This window comes from Rousettus aegyptiacus, unplaced genomic scaffold, assembly GCF_014176215.1.
Source record: "Rousettus aegyptiacus isolate mRouAeg1 unplaced genomic scaffold, mRouAeg1.p scaffold_m13_p_6, whole genome shotgun sequence".
Lineage (NCBI taxonomy): Eukaryota > Metazoa > Chordata > Mammalia > Chiroptera > Pteropodidae > Rousettus > Rousettus aegyptiacus.
Genome location: NW_023416309.1, coordinates 101,352,254 through 101,367,595, shown reverse-complemented (window position 1 = coordinate 101,367,595; position 15,342 = coordinate 101,352,254). Strand labels below are relative to the sequence as shown.

At 49.2% G+C, this 15,342-nt stretch overlaps 1 protein-coding gene across 2 annotated transcripts in view; it reads left to right on the top strand.

The window, feature by feature from the left end:
* The window catches only part of MAP3K14 (mitogen-activated protein kinase kinase kinase 14), a 39,977-nt gene extending 32,332 nt beyond the window's left edge, over positions 1-7,645 (top strand). For both annotated transcript variants that reach the window (XM_016139805.2, XM_036222570.1), the window contains 7 exons: positions 1,376-1,539; positions 2,022-2,172; positions 3,436-3,792; positions 3,993-4,099; positions 4,569-4,713; positions 5,542-5,642; positions 6,007-7,645. In XM_016139805.2, the coding sequence (XP_015995291.2) occupies positions 1,376-1,539; positions 2,022-2,172; positions 3,436-3,792; positions 3,993-4,099; positions 4,569-4,713; positions 5,542-5,642; positions 6,007-6,171 (1,190 nt within the window). In that variant the 3' untranslated portion in view covers positions 6,172-7,645. The remainder of the gene's footprint in view (positions 1-1,375; positions 1,540-2,021; positions 2,173-3,435; positions 3,793-3,992; positions 4,100-4,568; positions 4,714-5,541; positions 5,643-6,006) is intronic.
* Positions 7,646-15,342: the final 7,697 nt, after the last annotated feature.

Sequence of the window (15,342 nt, the reverse complement as noted above, 5' to 3'; positions counted from 1 at the left end):
GGGAACGGAAAGGCCGTGTGCCTCACCCTAGCTCCTAGGTCTTCTGCCTCAGAGCCCACAGGTCTCCATCCCTCTTGTCCAGCCTTGTTGGGGGAGCTATGCTCCCAGCCCGTGACCTCAGCCTTCCTGTGCCTCTGAGAGCACAGTTTCTGGAAACACAAGGGCCTAGTTTCTATAGCTGGAGAAATATCTGATGTTAGTATATATTTTTCTGATTTTTTGTTTGCAATATAAAATCTTTTTTTAATTGTTTTATTTTTATTTTTATTTATTTTTACTTTTTTAGCTTTTTTTTTTTATTCCCCCCGCCCCCTCCTCTGGTAATCACTAAGTCCATTGTCCGTGTCCATGAGTCTCTGTTTGTTTGTCCTGTTCATTTGTTGCTTTTAGGTTTCTATCCCACATATAAGTGATATCATGTGATTTTCAACCTTTTCTGTCTGGCTTATTTCACTTAGTATAATTATTTCAAGGTCCATCCATGTTATTGCAAATGGCAGCATTTCATCTCTTCTTATGGCTGAGTAATATTCTATTATATATATATGTACCACGTAATCTACACCCATTGTAAAGTATTTGGCAACTACACAGTTAAGTTGTCTAGAAGGGGAGGAAAAAAAGAATTCTCACCATTCCTCTTGCCCAGACAGATAATTCTGAGTATTTTAGATAATTCCTTCCACGTCTTTTTTTTTTCCTGTACATAGTTAAGCTCATTACAACACAATTTTGTGCCCTGCTTTTTTCATTTTAAATCTTCTCTTTATTATTAATATTAAGTATAAAATGATTTTATTCTGACCAAAGGAAAAGCAATCCTTTAGAAGTGATTATTTGTTGTTAAAGGGCTGTGTTGCTAATTCTAAAGATGTAAATTGAACATGGACACCTTCTATCTACTTTAAAAATAACTTTAGTATTTTTTCTCATTACAAAATTTATTTTTTTCTAATATCTTTTGTGGAAATTAGAGCTAAGCAAAAATAAAAACTACAAATCACCAGAAAAAAAATATATTATTTACGTTTGGAATCAATCCTTCGAGTCTGTTATTCACATAAGTTTATTAGTTTTTTCACTTACTAAAATTTCAGAAACATACCATTAATTAGTCTTCTGCAACCTAATTTTCAATGGTCAGGGGTCTTTTCATTTTTAAAAAGCTCTTTAAGGGTTTGGTCCAAAGGACAGAGTCCATATTTAGATGATATGTTTGTACCAGTCCCCAGCAGGGTTGATATGGAGGCTTTATCTCTGTATAAAGTACTTTAACAGAGACAAATTTCAAGGCATCTCAGGAACGGACTGAGGTAGTCATTGCCGAGCTCCCGCAAGGTCACAGGTGACTTTTCTGTCTCCCTTGCCTCCTCAGGGGACTACATTCCTGGCACAGAGACCCACATGGCTCCAGAGGTGGTGATGGGCAAGCCCTGTGACGCCAAGGTGGACGTCTGGAGCAGCTGTTGCATGATGCTCCATATGCTCAATGGCTGCCACCCTTGGACCCAATACTTCCGAGGGCCGCTCTGCCTCAAGGTCAGTGACAACACCTGGGACAGTCAGGAGGGAAAGCCAGCAGGGCCACAAGGCCTGGGCTGCGGGCTCAAAGTGGCCTCCCATTTTGGTTGTACTTCAGTGGCAGGTGGGAGCAGGGAAGAGGAAGAGACCTCATAATAAATGTAGGATCCTGATGATAATACTCACCCTCTAAGGGAGGATTTCCTCCAGTCAGGGCTCTCCTCTGTCCACACCCTGGGCCACTTCTGCCTGCCACTCATGACAGGCTGGGCCCAGAGGTCTTGGGCATCTTGCGATCTGGCTCTGGCCTGTCCCTACCTGGCCCCTTTTTCTCCTTTTCTTGGAAAAGTCTCAGCCCTCACTCTACTCAAGGCCACTCTAGTCCTTGCAACTGACCCCAGGACAGCAGGGTGGGGAGGGTGGGGCAAAACAAGAACAGAAAGCTGGGTGCTGGGAAGTGAGGGGGAGGCAGGCCTCACATGTTGTCTTCTGACCCCTAGATTGCCAGCGAGCCTCCGCCCTTGAGGGAGATACCCTCTTCCTGTACCCCCCTCACAGCCCAGGCCATTGAGGATGGGCTAAGGAAAGAGCCTGTCCACCGAGCATCTGTGGTGGAGCTAGGGGGCAAGGTCAGCCTGGCACTGCAGCATGGTAAGACCCTGCACTGGCCACAGCGGTCAGGAGAGGCGGTGGGGAAGTGCGTTTCAAGAGCAAGGTACTCGACCTGCTTAGAGCCTTGCTTTCTGCACACAGAGCATGGGGATGGCACCAACTTCAAGCTTGTTGGGAAAACTGAGGTGGTGAAGAGGCCTCAAGAGATGGGGGAACGGGGCTACAACACATAAAGATGGGCTCAAACTCATCAGTAATCGGAGAATGTGAAACGAAGCCAGGTGTCACTCTTCAGCCATTCGAGTAGGAAAAACCTAAAAGTTAGTAGCACCAAGTATTGGTGGGGATTTGGAGCAGGAGCCCGAGGGCAGCACTCAGGCAGACATCTGCAGACTTGTGACCCACATTCCACTCGGGGGCACGCTGCCAGAGGAATTCTCACCAGATCCATAAGGGGACACGCTGAGGATGCACACTGTAGCATCATTGTTGGGGCGGGGGGGGGGGGGGTTGGGTGCAGTTGAGTGTCTCTCCCTGGGGGAGCTGAGAGAGGCCAAGGGCAGGAGACGCCCCATGGAGCACCATGCAGCAGTTAAAGCAGCTCCATGTCCACAGAGCGACCTGGCTGGGTCTCAAAACCATAGTGCTGGGTGAAAAGAGGACCGGCGTGAGGCCTACCGCTCAATTTTAAAAATCAATAAAAACAACACTTTGCAAGAATGAGATCAAACCTAAAGTGATACATCAAACATAATAGAATGTCACCTGGGGGGTGGGCAGGGGAAAGGCAGTGGTTATAGGAACAAAAAGGGAATAAATAAAACAGGAGAGAGACCTCGCATAGCCTCTAACCCAAACAAGTTATAAATAAAAGGGGTGGCCCTGGGGCTGAACTGCTCCCCACTCCAGAGAAACGGTGCCCTCAGGAAGCCCTGACTGGGGAGGAAGGGGTAAGAGAGGCAGAAAGGGCCAGTTTAGCTGGGAACTCTGAACTGGTGTTACCCCAAAGCAGTTAAATCTTCTCTTTACTATTAAAGTCCTTCTCTGGAGCCGATTGTGTCATTTTTTAATTTGCTACTGTTAACCTAGGAGGGAAATGGAATGAAAAACAGAAATACTGTCCTACTCTCATTATAGGAGGCCATCTGATGGAAGAGGCCTCTGGAGACTGCACGCTGCCCTCCTAGAGCTTGTCCCTTAGCAGGGCAAGAGTCTGCCTCACTGTTTAGGAAAGGCCACGTGGCCTGGCCTAGTCTGTGCTTGCCTGTGTCCACCTGACCACGTGCACTCTCTGCTTTGTAGTGGGAGGCCTGAAGAGCCCTTGGAGAGGAGAGTATAAAGAGCCAAGACATCCGCCACCACCAAGCCCAGCCCACTCTCACCAGACCCTGCACAGCCAGCCAAGGGCGTTCTCGCCAGAGGCTCTGGGGCCCCAGCCAGCTGACGACACAACAGGCGGCGCCCCCAAGCTCCAGCCGCCTCTGCCCCCGGATCCCCCCGAGCGGAACAAGTGTCCAAGCCTGAACTGGGGCAAGGAGGAGTCCGGGACGTGGGAACCCTTGCCCCTGTCCTCCCTGGACATGGCCCCCGCCAAAAACCTGAGCTCACCGGAACGGAAGGCAACCTTCCCGGAGCAGGAACTGCAGCAGCTGGAAATAGGTACGGGCACTGTGGCCTCGGGGTCCCTGGGCTCGGGCATGGGCCCCACCACTGCCTGGCTTCCCCCCCTTTCCAGCCAGCATAGGTTCTCTTCGAGCCCCTTCCCCGGAGGTCAGCTCCTACAGTGTGTGCAGGAAGAACCCTGGCAACACAGCCGGACCCCTCTTAGTCTCACAGCTACTGTCTGCGTTTCTCCCCAGAATTATTTCTGAACAGCCTGTCCCAGCCATTTTCTCTGGAGGAACAGGAGCAAATTCTCTCATGCCTCAGCGTCGACAGCCTCTCCCTGTCAGATGACAGTGAAAAGGTAAGTTGGCCATGGACCAGTAGCCAGGGCACAGAGCAGGTGGCTTTATGTGCAGCTGGTGACTGGGCTGTGTGCAGGTAGTGGGTGAAAAAAAGGGAGGGTGACAGGGGTCACCCCTTACTGCTGGGAGGGGTCCTCACTGAGACAGGAGGCCCTAGTGTCTCAGAGTGAGACGATCATCTTCAGCACACCTGGGAATCAGGGAGTGGTCTAGCTACTGGGATAGTGGAGAAGGGGGCTTAGGCTTTGGTCCCCATAGAAATCCTTCTCACCCTCCTCCAGCCCAGGAGCTCAGCCCCCTGCTTAGCCCCGAAAGTGCCCAGGAGAGCCACATGCCAGCCAGCCTAGCACATGAGCGGCTCCTCGCCCCACGGGTGGACCCAGGGCCCCTTTTCCCCCAAAGCAGACCGAGGCCGGAGATGGTTCCCTGAGCTCAGGGCCGAGTCCATTCTCACCCTTGTTGTTCCAGAACCCGTCGAAGGCCTCGCAGAGCTCTCGGGACACCCTGAGTTCTGGCGTGCACTCGTGGAGCAGCCAGGCTGAAGCTCGCAGCTCCAGCTGGAACATGGTGCTGGCCCGGGCACGGCCCACTGACACTCCGAGCTATTTCAATGGTACAGTCCAACACCCACCTACTCAGCAGCCCCCTAGCACCTGATCCACCTGGACCGCAGAACCCGAGAGGTTTATGACTGACCCCCTTGCCCTGGCCTATGGTGAAAGGAGAAGTCACTGGTGCCCAGAACTTGAAGTACCTGGTCATTAAATCGGTATAGAGCCAAGGCCCTGATCTCCCAGGAGCCGTTCCTAATAGGCAGAGGGACCGTTGCCCCTCATGGGCTGCTGATGGCATCTCAGAAGTCAAGGATCTAGAGTCCTGGCCTAGAGTCAAGAAACTCAGCAATGAATGTCTTCTGAAGGAAAAAAGAAAGAACAGAACTTCTATGAGCATTTAAATCAAAAACTCAGCAACACCTATAGAACTTAGTTTTCAAGCTTGGTTGCATAAGTTATGTTGTGATTTCAATAGAACAAAGGTTTCATTAGCTCACAGTTCCCTGGCCCTCCGCATGGCCAGTGTGACTCATGGCCTCAAGCCCCCACAGCCTGGCCAGAGGCTGCTCCAGCTCAAAGAAACATTACAATCTAAGTTGACCACGGTCTAATTTAAGAATCTTTGTTTTCAGTTCCTTTCTGCATTGTATGCACACTGGAGTACTACTTCCCCATAGGAGCCAACCTTAGGTCTTTGCCTCATGCAGGCCAAATTCTTCTGTTGACCAAAAATGGCCAGGAAGAGCTAGCAGCTGTATACCCTTATGGCCAATCCAGACGAAATATCATTTCTGCAGCTTCCTCACATCCAACCAGCTTCCTTCTACTTAGGGCTCCTTAGGGAGCTGGCAGCTGCTCTCCTGACAGTCACCTTGCTTGTCTCCTAGGTGTGAAAGTCCAAATACAGTCTCTCAATGGCGAACACCTGCACATCCGAGAGTTCCACCGGGTCAAGGTGGGAGACATCGCAACTGGCATCAGCAGCCAGGTAAGGGGGCAGGTACATGCTTAGGAGCAGAGTTCCAGAAGCCAGTGCATGTGCCCCAGCCCTCTAGGAGGAAGGCTTCTGAATAAACAGAAATGGCACCATAAGGAATACTTGATCCTTATGTCCCCCAGGGTCTCAGGGCAAGACTGGTAGCAGTGGCTGAGAGGTCCTCAGGACCCACCCATGGACCAAGTGAGATTCTCTGAGTCCTCCAGAATAAAAGGCAGATAGGGCCCTCAGGGCAGACTGCTTGGCTGGAGGGAGGTATCTCCCAGTGCCGTAGAAGAGCGGCAGCTTTACACTTCTAGGTAGCTTCTGAGCACCAGGCCAATGTCTCAGTCCCACTGGTTTTTTTCTGTCCCAGATCCCAGCCACAGCCTTCAGCTTGGTGACCAAGGATGGGCAGCCTGTACGCTATGACATGGAGGTACCAGACTCGGGCATTGACTTGCAGTGCACCCTGGCCCCAGATGGCAGTTTCGCCTGGAGCTGGAGGGTCAAGCATGGCCAGCTGGAGAACAGGCCCTAACCCAGCCTTCCTCCACTGGCTCCACTCAGCCAGAAGCAGCCTTCCTTCTTGGTGCTCGATGCTGTCGCCGAGACACAGGCTCAGCCCGCACTCAGGGATCTCCACGGTGGGACCAGGGGCAAAGTGGGGGCCAGCAAAATGCCTCCCAGAATTTCCTACCTGTGTCCTGCCTGACCCACCAAGAGAACACGCTGTGCCCACATAAGGAGGAGAAGGACGGCAGGAAGCTCTTCCCATGGAGAACAGAGAGGGTCTTCTCTGCCCTGATCCAAACAAGCTGGCCTGACCCCTCTGGATCAGAGACCACTTGCTGGCAGTCAGGGGAGAGCAGCTTCCGGCCCGGGTCAGGGAGGGGTGCACAAGCCCCTCAGTCTCCCGGCAAGTGTGAGGGTGTCGAGTGTCTAAGGACCCACACCCAGGTCCAGTTCAGGACCAGGCAGCACGTATGCCCACCGTTGGGTTAACGGGGCCCTCTGATCCCCTTGCCTGGTCTTGCCTGGCCATCAAACTCCCTTTTAGATCTGGGAACTCTTCAGACAAAGTCAGTGAGGGAGGAGCGCCTGACACTAAGAAGTCTCCCCGAGGAGAATGCATACTTTTCCAGTGTTGCCGCACAGGTCCTGCGCTGAACTAGCTGCAGCCGAGGACCAAAGAAGGTGTTCAAGTGATATGGTTCTCAGTCCCCAGCACAAGTCCCTTTGTTGCTAGCCACCAATCTTCCCCAGAGCAGCAGGTGCCAAGCCCCAACTGCAGGCCCAGCACTGCCCCTGACTAAGCTGGCACTCAGTTCCCTCACCTGTAAAAGCGAAGGGTGACATGTGACCTACCCGACAGGAACTATCTGAGGATGGGGCATGATAGATGCAAAAGCAAGCAGCAGACAAAGGTGCTACTGTTACCCGAGCCACGGCTTTCGACATCTTGCACACCAGCTTCCCAAGACACAGCTCAGGCATCAGTCACACCCACGCTGACCCCGCCTTACCCCTGGTCACAGGGGCACTGCCAGACGCACTTTGCACTCTGATGACCTCGAAGCACTTTCATGGCTGCCCTGCAGAAGGGCAGGTCAGTGGTTCTGCATGAACACAAGCAGATTTAGGAGATGAAGAGACTCAAGTCTTGACCCGTCTCCACACATGTGAGCCCTTAAATCTCTCTCAGATTTCTTTAAGATAAGCACCCCACCCCCCAACCTTCCCATTGCCCCAGCCCAGCCTCTTCTGGGGGAAGCTGATCAGGAGTCATGTAGCATTAATCAACTGTGAATCATTGGGGGTTGAGGGGCCTGCTATCCTCAGCTCCTGGGGGTGAGGGGATGTCCCCTGAGATTACTCCTTGTGAGAAGCTTATCTCTATGCCTTGCCAAGGTGTCCTGCTCCCCAGGGAGAGACCCCTGCCCCCAGCATGTGAAGAACTGCAGCCCGATCATAGAGAACTCTTTGTAAACAATAAAGTTTGGGGTGATGACAAATGTGTTTAAGCCATGGCCATCTTCACTCTCTCCTGTCCGCTTACTGAACCTTAGGTCCTAACAGCTGCTTCCCTTTGCCTTTGTGGTGGGATCATGTCAAGTCTGCCCCTTGTTCTGGGCAAGGACCATCTTCAACCCTTGAATGGGGCTGCTTTCCACCACTGCTCCCAGTGGGTGCTTCCAGTCCCACTTCTGCTGTCATTCAGACCAGTTAGGCAAGGTGCCCCAGCTGGTGGCAGCAGGGAAGTCTCTGCCAGACCAAGGGAAGAAAGGATGCCAAGGCCTAGCACTGACTAGGTATGGAGAGGTGGGCATATCACATGCCCAGAACAAAGACTACTGCACCCACTGTTGTCCCCGAGGCCGCGCTTCCAGGGAACCGAACTGAGAATGGGCCTGGACTCCCAGCCCGTCCATCCGCCTCCTGAGTACCTGCGCTTGGTCAAAGATGACTTTCTCAAAGTGGGTACCTAGCATGGGACAGGGCCCTGTCTGAGCATGGGTGCTACAGGCACACATAGGATGCCATCTGGTTCCACACCCGCCGCAGACCCCCCCCCCCCCCGAAGCTGTGCATAAGTGTGTGTGTGTGTGTGCCGGGACACACATGTACACCGTGGGGTAAAGGCCGCAGGGTCAGCGGGTTCTTGGAGGGGAACCTAGGCACACGGAAGGGCCAGCGGACCTGGGCCAGCATACCCTGAACAGGGGCGAGGGCCAGTCCAGCAGACCCCGGGCTTTCTCGCGCCATCCTCACCACTCAGAGCCTGCTGCGGAGGAGCAAAGCCTCCGGAGGTCTCCAGAGAGGGGTTCTGGCTCGGGGGCAAATGGGGTCTCCTCAGAAGGTCGCCCCCCAACGGCCGCATCTACGCGCCGGGAATCCTGAGCCCTCTTCCCCGCGCCCCAGAGTCGCGGGAAGGACGTCACAGAGGCCGCGACATCACAGCCACCAGGGTACCCAGCATCTCCACCGCCTCCCCCACACACACCCCCGTACCAAAGAGCACACTGGAGGCGGAGGGGCAGCAGCCACCAGCCCTCTCCCTACCTCCCCGACAGAGTCTCCGCGATCTGCATGGGAGTGACAGGTGGGAGCGGGCGCGCACGCGCGCGCGCACGCGGAGCAGGGGAGGGGTGGGAAAAGTGAGGGTGAGGGGGCGGGGCACAGAAGGAGCAGGGAATTGGTCTGCGGCCTCTACCCCTGTTCTCCAAGCTCCTGGGAGCTTGGAAAAAAGAAAGGGCGACCCCGGCCAACGCCTTAGGCGTCTGGGCAGGAGTGAGGGGCGGGTGCTGCCCTGACCCACACCCAGCCACGACTCCGCGCCTTGCACAAGCGAGCGTGTTCACGGGCACGCATGCACACCTTGTGGTTAAGGCCGCCGATTCATTGGGTTCTTGCTCAGGTTTCTGGGCATATCGAAAGAGCAGTGGCTTTGTGCCCAGGAAACGACTCATGAATTACCCTAACTGCCGATAACCATCAAAATCACGTCCAGTTGTCCCTTGGTCGATGCTTGGAGCTTTTGCAGAAAGCGAAAAGCAATCTGCATCAACGAATATTTAATGAGCGCCTTATTTGTGCTTTGCCCTCTTCTCTGTACTGACAAGCAAAGAGATGTTTGCTCCTCCGGGCCCTAGGTCTCCCAGGTTTCTAATAATGGGGGCTCAAATCCTCACTGAAATTGTGACTTTTTTCATGAGACTTCCTTTCCCAGGATGACATGGGCCAGCATTAAAAATGTGCTAAGAACCAACCACTAGAGTGCAGCTTTTTCCCTTTCCCAACTTTGTTGGATAACAAATTTGTGCAGACACCATAAATCCCTCCAGCAACATTTGTTGCACCCCTTTTGAGGCTTACTCTTGTACGAGGCCCTGAGTCTGATGAGTTGACTAAAAGTTGAAATGTAGGTTGGATAGCTACGTATGTTACAGAGAGGATAACACTGGAAATTTGAGTCGGACTTTCAGGCATGAGTAGGAGTTTGCCAAAAGAGAGACTCCGGATATCAGAAATCACATGTGCAAAGGCACTGAGGCACAAAAGGGTCTGCTGTGCTCCAGGGAGGCTTAGGCTTGGGGCAAGGCAGGGAGCTGGATACCAACAGGTAAAAATAGAAATCAGACCAGGCAAGATCTTTGGGGCCACCCTAGAGTTTGGGTGTGATCAGAAGCAAGTGTGATACTGCAGGCTCATTCTGGGGTCATTGGGAAGCCAAAGCTGGAGGGGAATGTAGTTGCAGTGGTCCAGTTAGAGGCCTAGGAGTTTCAGACAGCACAGAGCTTAGCGTTGTGGGGTTTGGAGGCAGTCAGACCTGTATTCAGGTCCTGGAACTGCTCTAACAGCTGTGTGACCTTGTGCAAGATTCCTCATTCATGAGAAGAGTGTCGTGACTGCCTTTGCATAGAGTGGCTTACAATAATTGAATGTGCAAAGCACTTGGCACTGAGCATCAGCAGGCAGTAAGTCCTGACTCTGGCGTTGGGAGCTGAGGCAGTGAAGGTAAAGGAAAAGATGTGCATGAGTTCAGCATCGGTGGTAGGAAGGTCAGTAGCTGTGGAAATCGGGAGGGTCACAAATGACCCAGGTTTCTAATTAGGTGATAGGATGAAGGACAAATTGGAGAAGGGAGAGGGGGTTATCAAGAGACGACAGATTGGAAAGGAAGACGGTGCAGAACTGCACTGGCCATGCTAGGGTCTGGATACACAGGATATGAACCTGAGGTAACCCTACACTGCAGGGTTTGGCAGGGTGAGAGGGACAGGGAATTCACATCTTTGCACGAAAACTTGCTGAGCATCTACCTTGTGCCAGACTCTGTGCAGGATCAGAGATGCAAAGCGAGCAACCCACACACCCTGCCCAAATCTAACTGAGGGTCGGCAAGAGGCCATGCTCTGAGATCAAGGTCCACAGGGGTGGGGCAGGGTGACTGGAGGAGCAGCCGCTAGCCCAGGGCCATGAGGTAGAGTCTGGAAAGTCTACAGGAGAAGTGAACCCTGAGCATCACCACAATAGGAAACAAGGGAATTCCAGAGAGAAGAGACAACTCAGGCTCTGACAAAGGATCCTTAGTGTTTTGGAAAACGTGAAGTTGAGAGCCCCTTAGGGAAAATGTGTAATCAGTGACTGAGTCTAGAGCTCAGGAAAAGTAGGGATAAGACAAATCGAGATTGGAGAGTCTCCAGTGGTCATGGCCACAGGCTTGAAAGTTCCGGGGCAGGGACTGTCTTCGTCATTACTTTGTCCTCAGCCTCTAGCACAGTGCCTGGCCTGTAGCTGGGGCTCAACGTTTTCTTTTAACTTTATCAAAGAAATATATGCATGTGGTTAAATGGCACTGAAGAGCTCATTCGGTGGTGAAAAGCAAGAATCCTCACACCACGCCCCCAGTCTCACTCCTCAGAGCAACCACAGTTGTTTCGACACAACTGTTTTTCTGCCTACCTACCTTCTTATTGCTCTACAAGCTGACAGGCTTTCTTGGCTTATCAGTTCTAGACATTACCACCTTCCTGCTCTAATAGCCCTCCCCTCCCCTGTCCTCCCAACATCGTTCGTAGCTCTGCCAATACTTTTGTAAGCTTAATGTACTTATGTCTTTATCTTTTCATCAACTTTAGACAGTGTCTTTTGACACCCCACATAGTAAGATGAAGTTTTGAGTGCCCTTCAGCTTTCTTTCCTGACTTTCACCTCCAAAGACTCTAACTTGTATTTTTGTTTTTGTTTTTGTTTTTTTAATATCGAGGGTGGTAACATTTACATTGTCCCATAACCACAATTATGTCTTCCAAATTTTGCCTATGTGTAAACAGGATTTATATTATTGTGACTACATAATTCCCATTCCCTGCAGAGCCAAGAGTTGCCACAATTACCTTTTCTTTCCCATATAGCTTTTTGTTTTTCCTGGGGTTTCTAGTTGCCCTTTCTTTGTGCTCTTTGGTTTTATCATAGTCTTAGTTTGCTTCAGCCTCAACATCTAGCCAGTTATTCTATCAGGTTTTTTGTTATTATTTCAGAGATCTGCTGCCCAGGGCATATCCTCTGGCAGCTATGTATAGTGGTCATAGGTCTCTAAACAGTTAACATCCTGGGACTCAGCTGTTTACCTGGACTGAACACACTATTTCCTTCCTGATCCTCTTGTTGTACTTTCTTAATTTTGCTTTAGCACATCCTTAAATGACTTACCAAAAAAAAAAAAAAAAAAAAGGAGTCAAATTTTCTGAGTCTTTCCATATCTGAAATGATAGTTTGGCTCAATATAAAATTCTGGATTAAAAACCATTTTCCTCAGAATTTTAAAGGCAACCATTGTGGCTAATGATAATGCTGGTATGATTCTCCTCCCCTCGTAGGTGACTAGTTTTTTTCACTTTAGAATAATTTAGAAAATCTTTGCTCCTGATGCAATGAATTTTCACAGCAGGGATCTTTTGACATCTGTAATGCTAGGCATTCGGTGGTGAATCCTTTTAAGCCAATGATGTCCTTAAGCTCAGGGAAATTTCTATTTTCCTTTTCTTTTTCTCCATGTTCTCTATTCTTTCTAGATTTTCTTTCTATAACTTAGACTTGGACCTCCCATTGATCCTTTTCTTTCACATTGTCTTGATATTTGGGTTCCACTTTCTGGGAAGTTTCTCTGTGTTTTATTTTTCAATTTTGCTTACCAAAAATCTCTTTCTTTCTCTAATTCTTTTTTGATAGCATCCTGTTCTTGCTTTTTGGATGCGATATAAATCATTGAGTATCCCTATCTCTGAATCTCTGAAGATGATTAGAATTTTCTTTAAGCTCCCTTCTGTTTCTCAAATTACTTCTGGTACTCTAAAGTCATCTTTTCTCTCGGTCTGTCACTTGTATGTTGGCAGTTTCCTCAAATGTCTGGTGATGCTTGGTTGTCCATGTTTAAGAGTGCAATCATAACAAGCTGATTGGGAGCCTGTGACTACAGGCTTATTGCCTGGCAGATGCCACTTTAGGGAGATCAGGTAAGAACCAGACATATCTCTCTTTGGCTGGTTCAAGATGATCAACAAAATTGATAAATTTCTAGCCAAACCAAACAGGAAAAAAAAAAAAGAAAGATAACAAAGATTACCAATGAGGAATAAAAGAGGTAACATCACTACAGATTCTACAGATATGAAAACGATAAGGAAATCTTATGAACAACTTATGCCGATAAATTTGACAACTTAGATAAAATGAACAAGTTCCTTAAAAAATGCAAATTCTAAAAGCTCACTCAAGAAGAAATAGATATTTTCTGGAGGTAATAGTGGTGATGGCTGCACAACAATGTGGATGAATGTACTTAATGCCAATGTCTATATACTTAATTATGTATATTTTACCACAATAAAAAAGAAATAGATAGGCCGAATAGTCCTGTACCTATTCTCTAAAGTTCTCCAAGGGAATTCCAGGCCCAGGTTCACAAGCTTCACTTGTCAATTCTACCAAACATAAAGAAGAAATAATACCAATTTTATCCACACTCAGAAAATTGAAGAGGGAATAATTCTCAACTCATTTATGAAGCCAGCATTACTCTAATATCAAAATCTGATAAAGACATTACAAGAAAAGAAAATTATACACCAGGACATTTCAGGAACATACATGTGAAAATTCTAAAACAGGAAAAATGTTAGCAAATCAAATTTCAAAAATGTATAAAAAGATAATACATCATGACCAAATGAAGTTTATCCCAGAACCATAAAATTGGTATAACATTTAAAAAATCAATGTATTTCACCATATACATTATCACATGAATAACATAAAACATTATTCATATCTTAACATATATGTAATGTATAACATATATGATATATTAACAAAATATAAAAGAAAAACCATAGGATCATCTCAATAATGCAGAAAAAGCATCAGACAATATCCAACATCCCTTCCTAATTAAAAAATAAGTAAACTAGGAATGGAAAGGAACACTGTCAACCCAATAAAAGGCGCCTATGAGAAAAACCACAGCTAACACCGTACTTAATGGTAAAATACTGAATGCTTCTCCCACCCCACCCCACCCTACCCCCCCGCCACTCTCAGGAACAAAGCAAGGATGTCCACCCTCCACTCTATTGAACAGCGTACTAGAGATTGTTCTCAGTGCTATAAGGCAAGAAAAGGAAATAAGATGTCCAGACTGGGAAGGAAGAAGTGATACTGTCTTGAGTCACACACATTACTGTTTATGTAGAAAATCTTATGGAATCTATAGACAAATAAAACGAAAACTAATAGGATTTCAGGACAGACTACAAGATCAATACATTTCCATATATTAGCAACCAGCAATTGGAAATTGAAACTATTGCACATGCTACAGAGCATCACTTGAATCCCTAATAGAACATTCCCACATTGAGCACTGAGGCCCCAAGTTAATTCAACTTCATACTTTAGCTTCCAGCCCCCAGTGTTGCTGTGAGGTTCACACCATAATCATTCCTCCTATCCACACCCAGTTGCTGTTCATGGAAGGGTTCAGGCTGCGGTGTCAATCCAATTGCCAGGGAAACTTTGTCAACAAGCAAGGCAAGGCTATGAGGTCAGAGGCCTGGGGAGCAGCACCACTTGGGCAAGTGAAGTTGGAGATGACAAGAGACATGGAGAGGAAGCCAAGAGAGCATTAGTCGAGGATGTGGAGGGTTCTGAAGAGACCACCGAGCTGCCCCTGGGAGCCTGTCCTTGGTAGCACACACACTCCTAGCCCAGCCACCCAGCTGAGCCAAGATCCCTGGGGCCAGGCTGAACACATGTATCCAAATCCCAATCTCAGGACCAGCCATGCAAGGGCTGTCCCAGCCTCTACATCTCTAGGAAGAGGCCACAGAACATTCCCATCCTGATATAATCTTGGGAGCAATTCTTCTCACTAGAGCCAAGGTGGACACTTCCTGCCACACTCCAAGCTCCTGGGGACCTAGCTTGCCCATTGCCATGATAACCCCACCATCAACCCCAATCTTCTCTCTCGGGGAGCAGAGAATGGGACAGCCTGGGAACTCCTACCCCCAGAAGAAGAAAAAGCAGCTTCTTTGGAAAAAGATAAAAGCCTTTAAGAAGGGGCCTGGGATGAGGGGACTTCCCCCCAAAGAGTCAGTCTCCTCTGCAGAGGTTGATCAGAGCTCATAAATCACCAAACCCATGTTAGCATCACCTCAGAACAAGCACCTGGGGTGAGAACCCTGGCCTGGATTTGGGGATAGATGACCTCAAGGTGTGATGGGGTGAGAAGCCATAGGAAGAAAAAACAGACTTTAGTGTAGGAGGGGCCAGGATTAGGGTGAGCAGTGGATCTGAAGCCTGGCCAGAGAGAGTGGAAGAAAGGGGACAGAGGGGCAGGAGCGGAGGGTGATGAAAGTCCGTCTATGCATGATGGGAGACCCCACACAGTTCCGGGCTCCTGGGTAGGACAGACGGCATGTGGGGCGGAGCAATTAAGTTTCCTGAGTCAAATCTGCGTTCAAGTACTGATTTCCTGACTGATCAGCTGAGGGGACCTTGGGCAAATGAACCTCCTCATTTTTCTGTGTTGAATCAATGAGATGAAGCACAAAAAGTGCTCAACACAGCGCCTGGGCTAGTAGCTTTCAATACATGGAAATGAGTACTTGTTAGCATTCACCCTTCCAGAGGGCGGTGATGGGCCAGC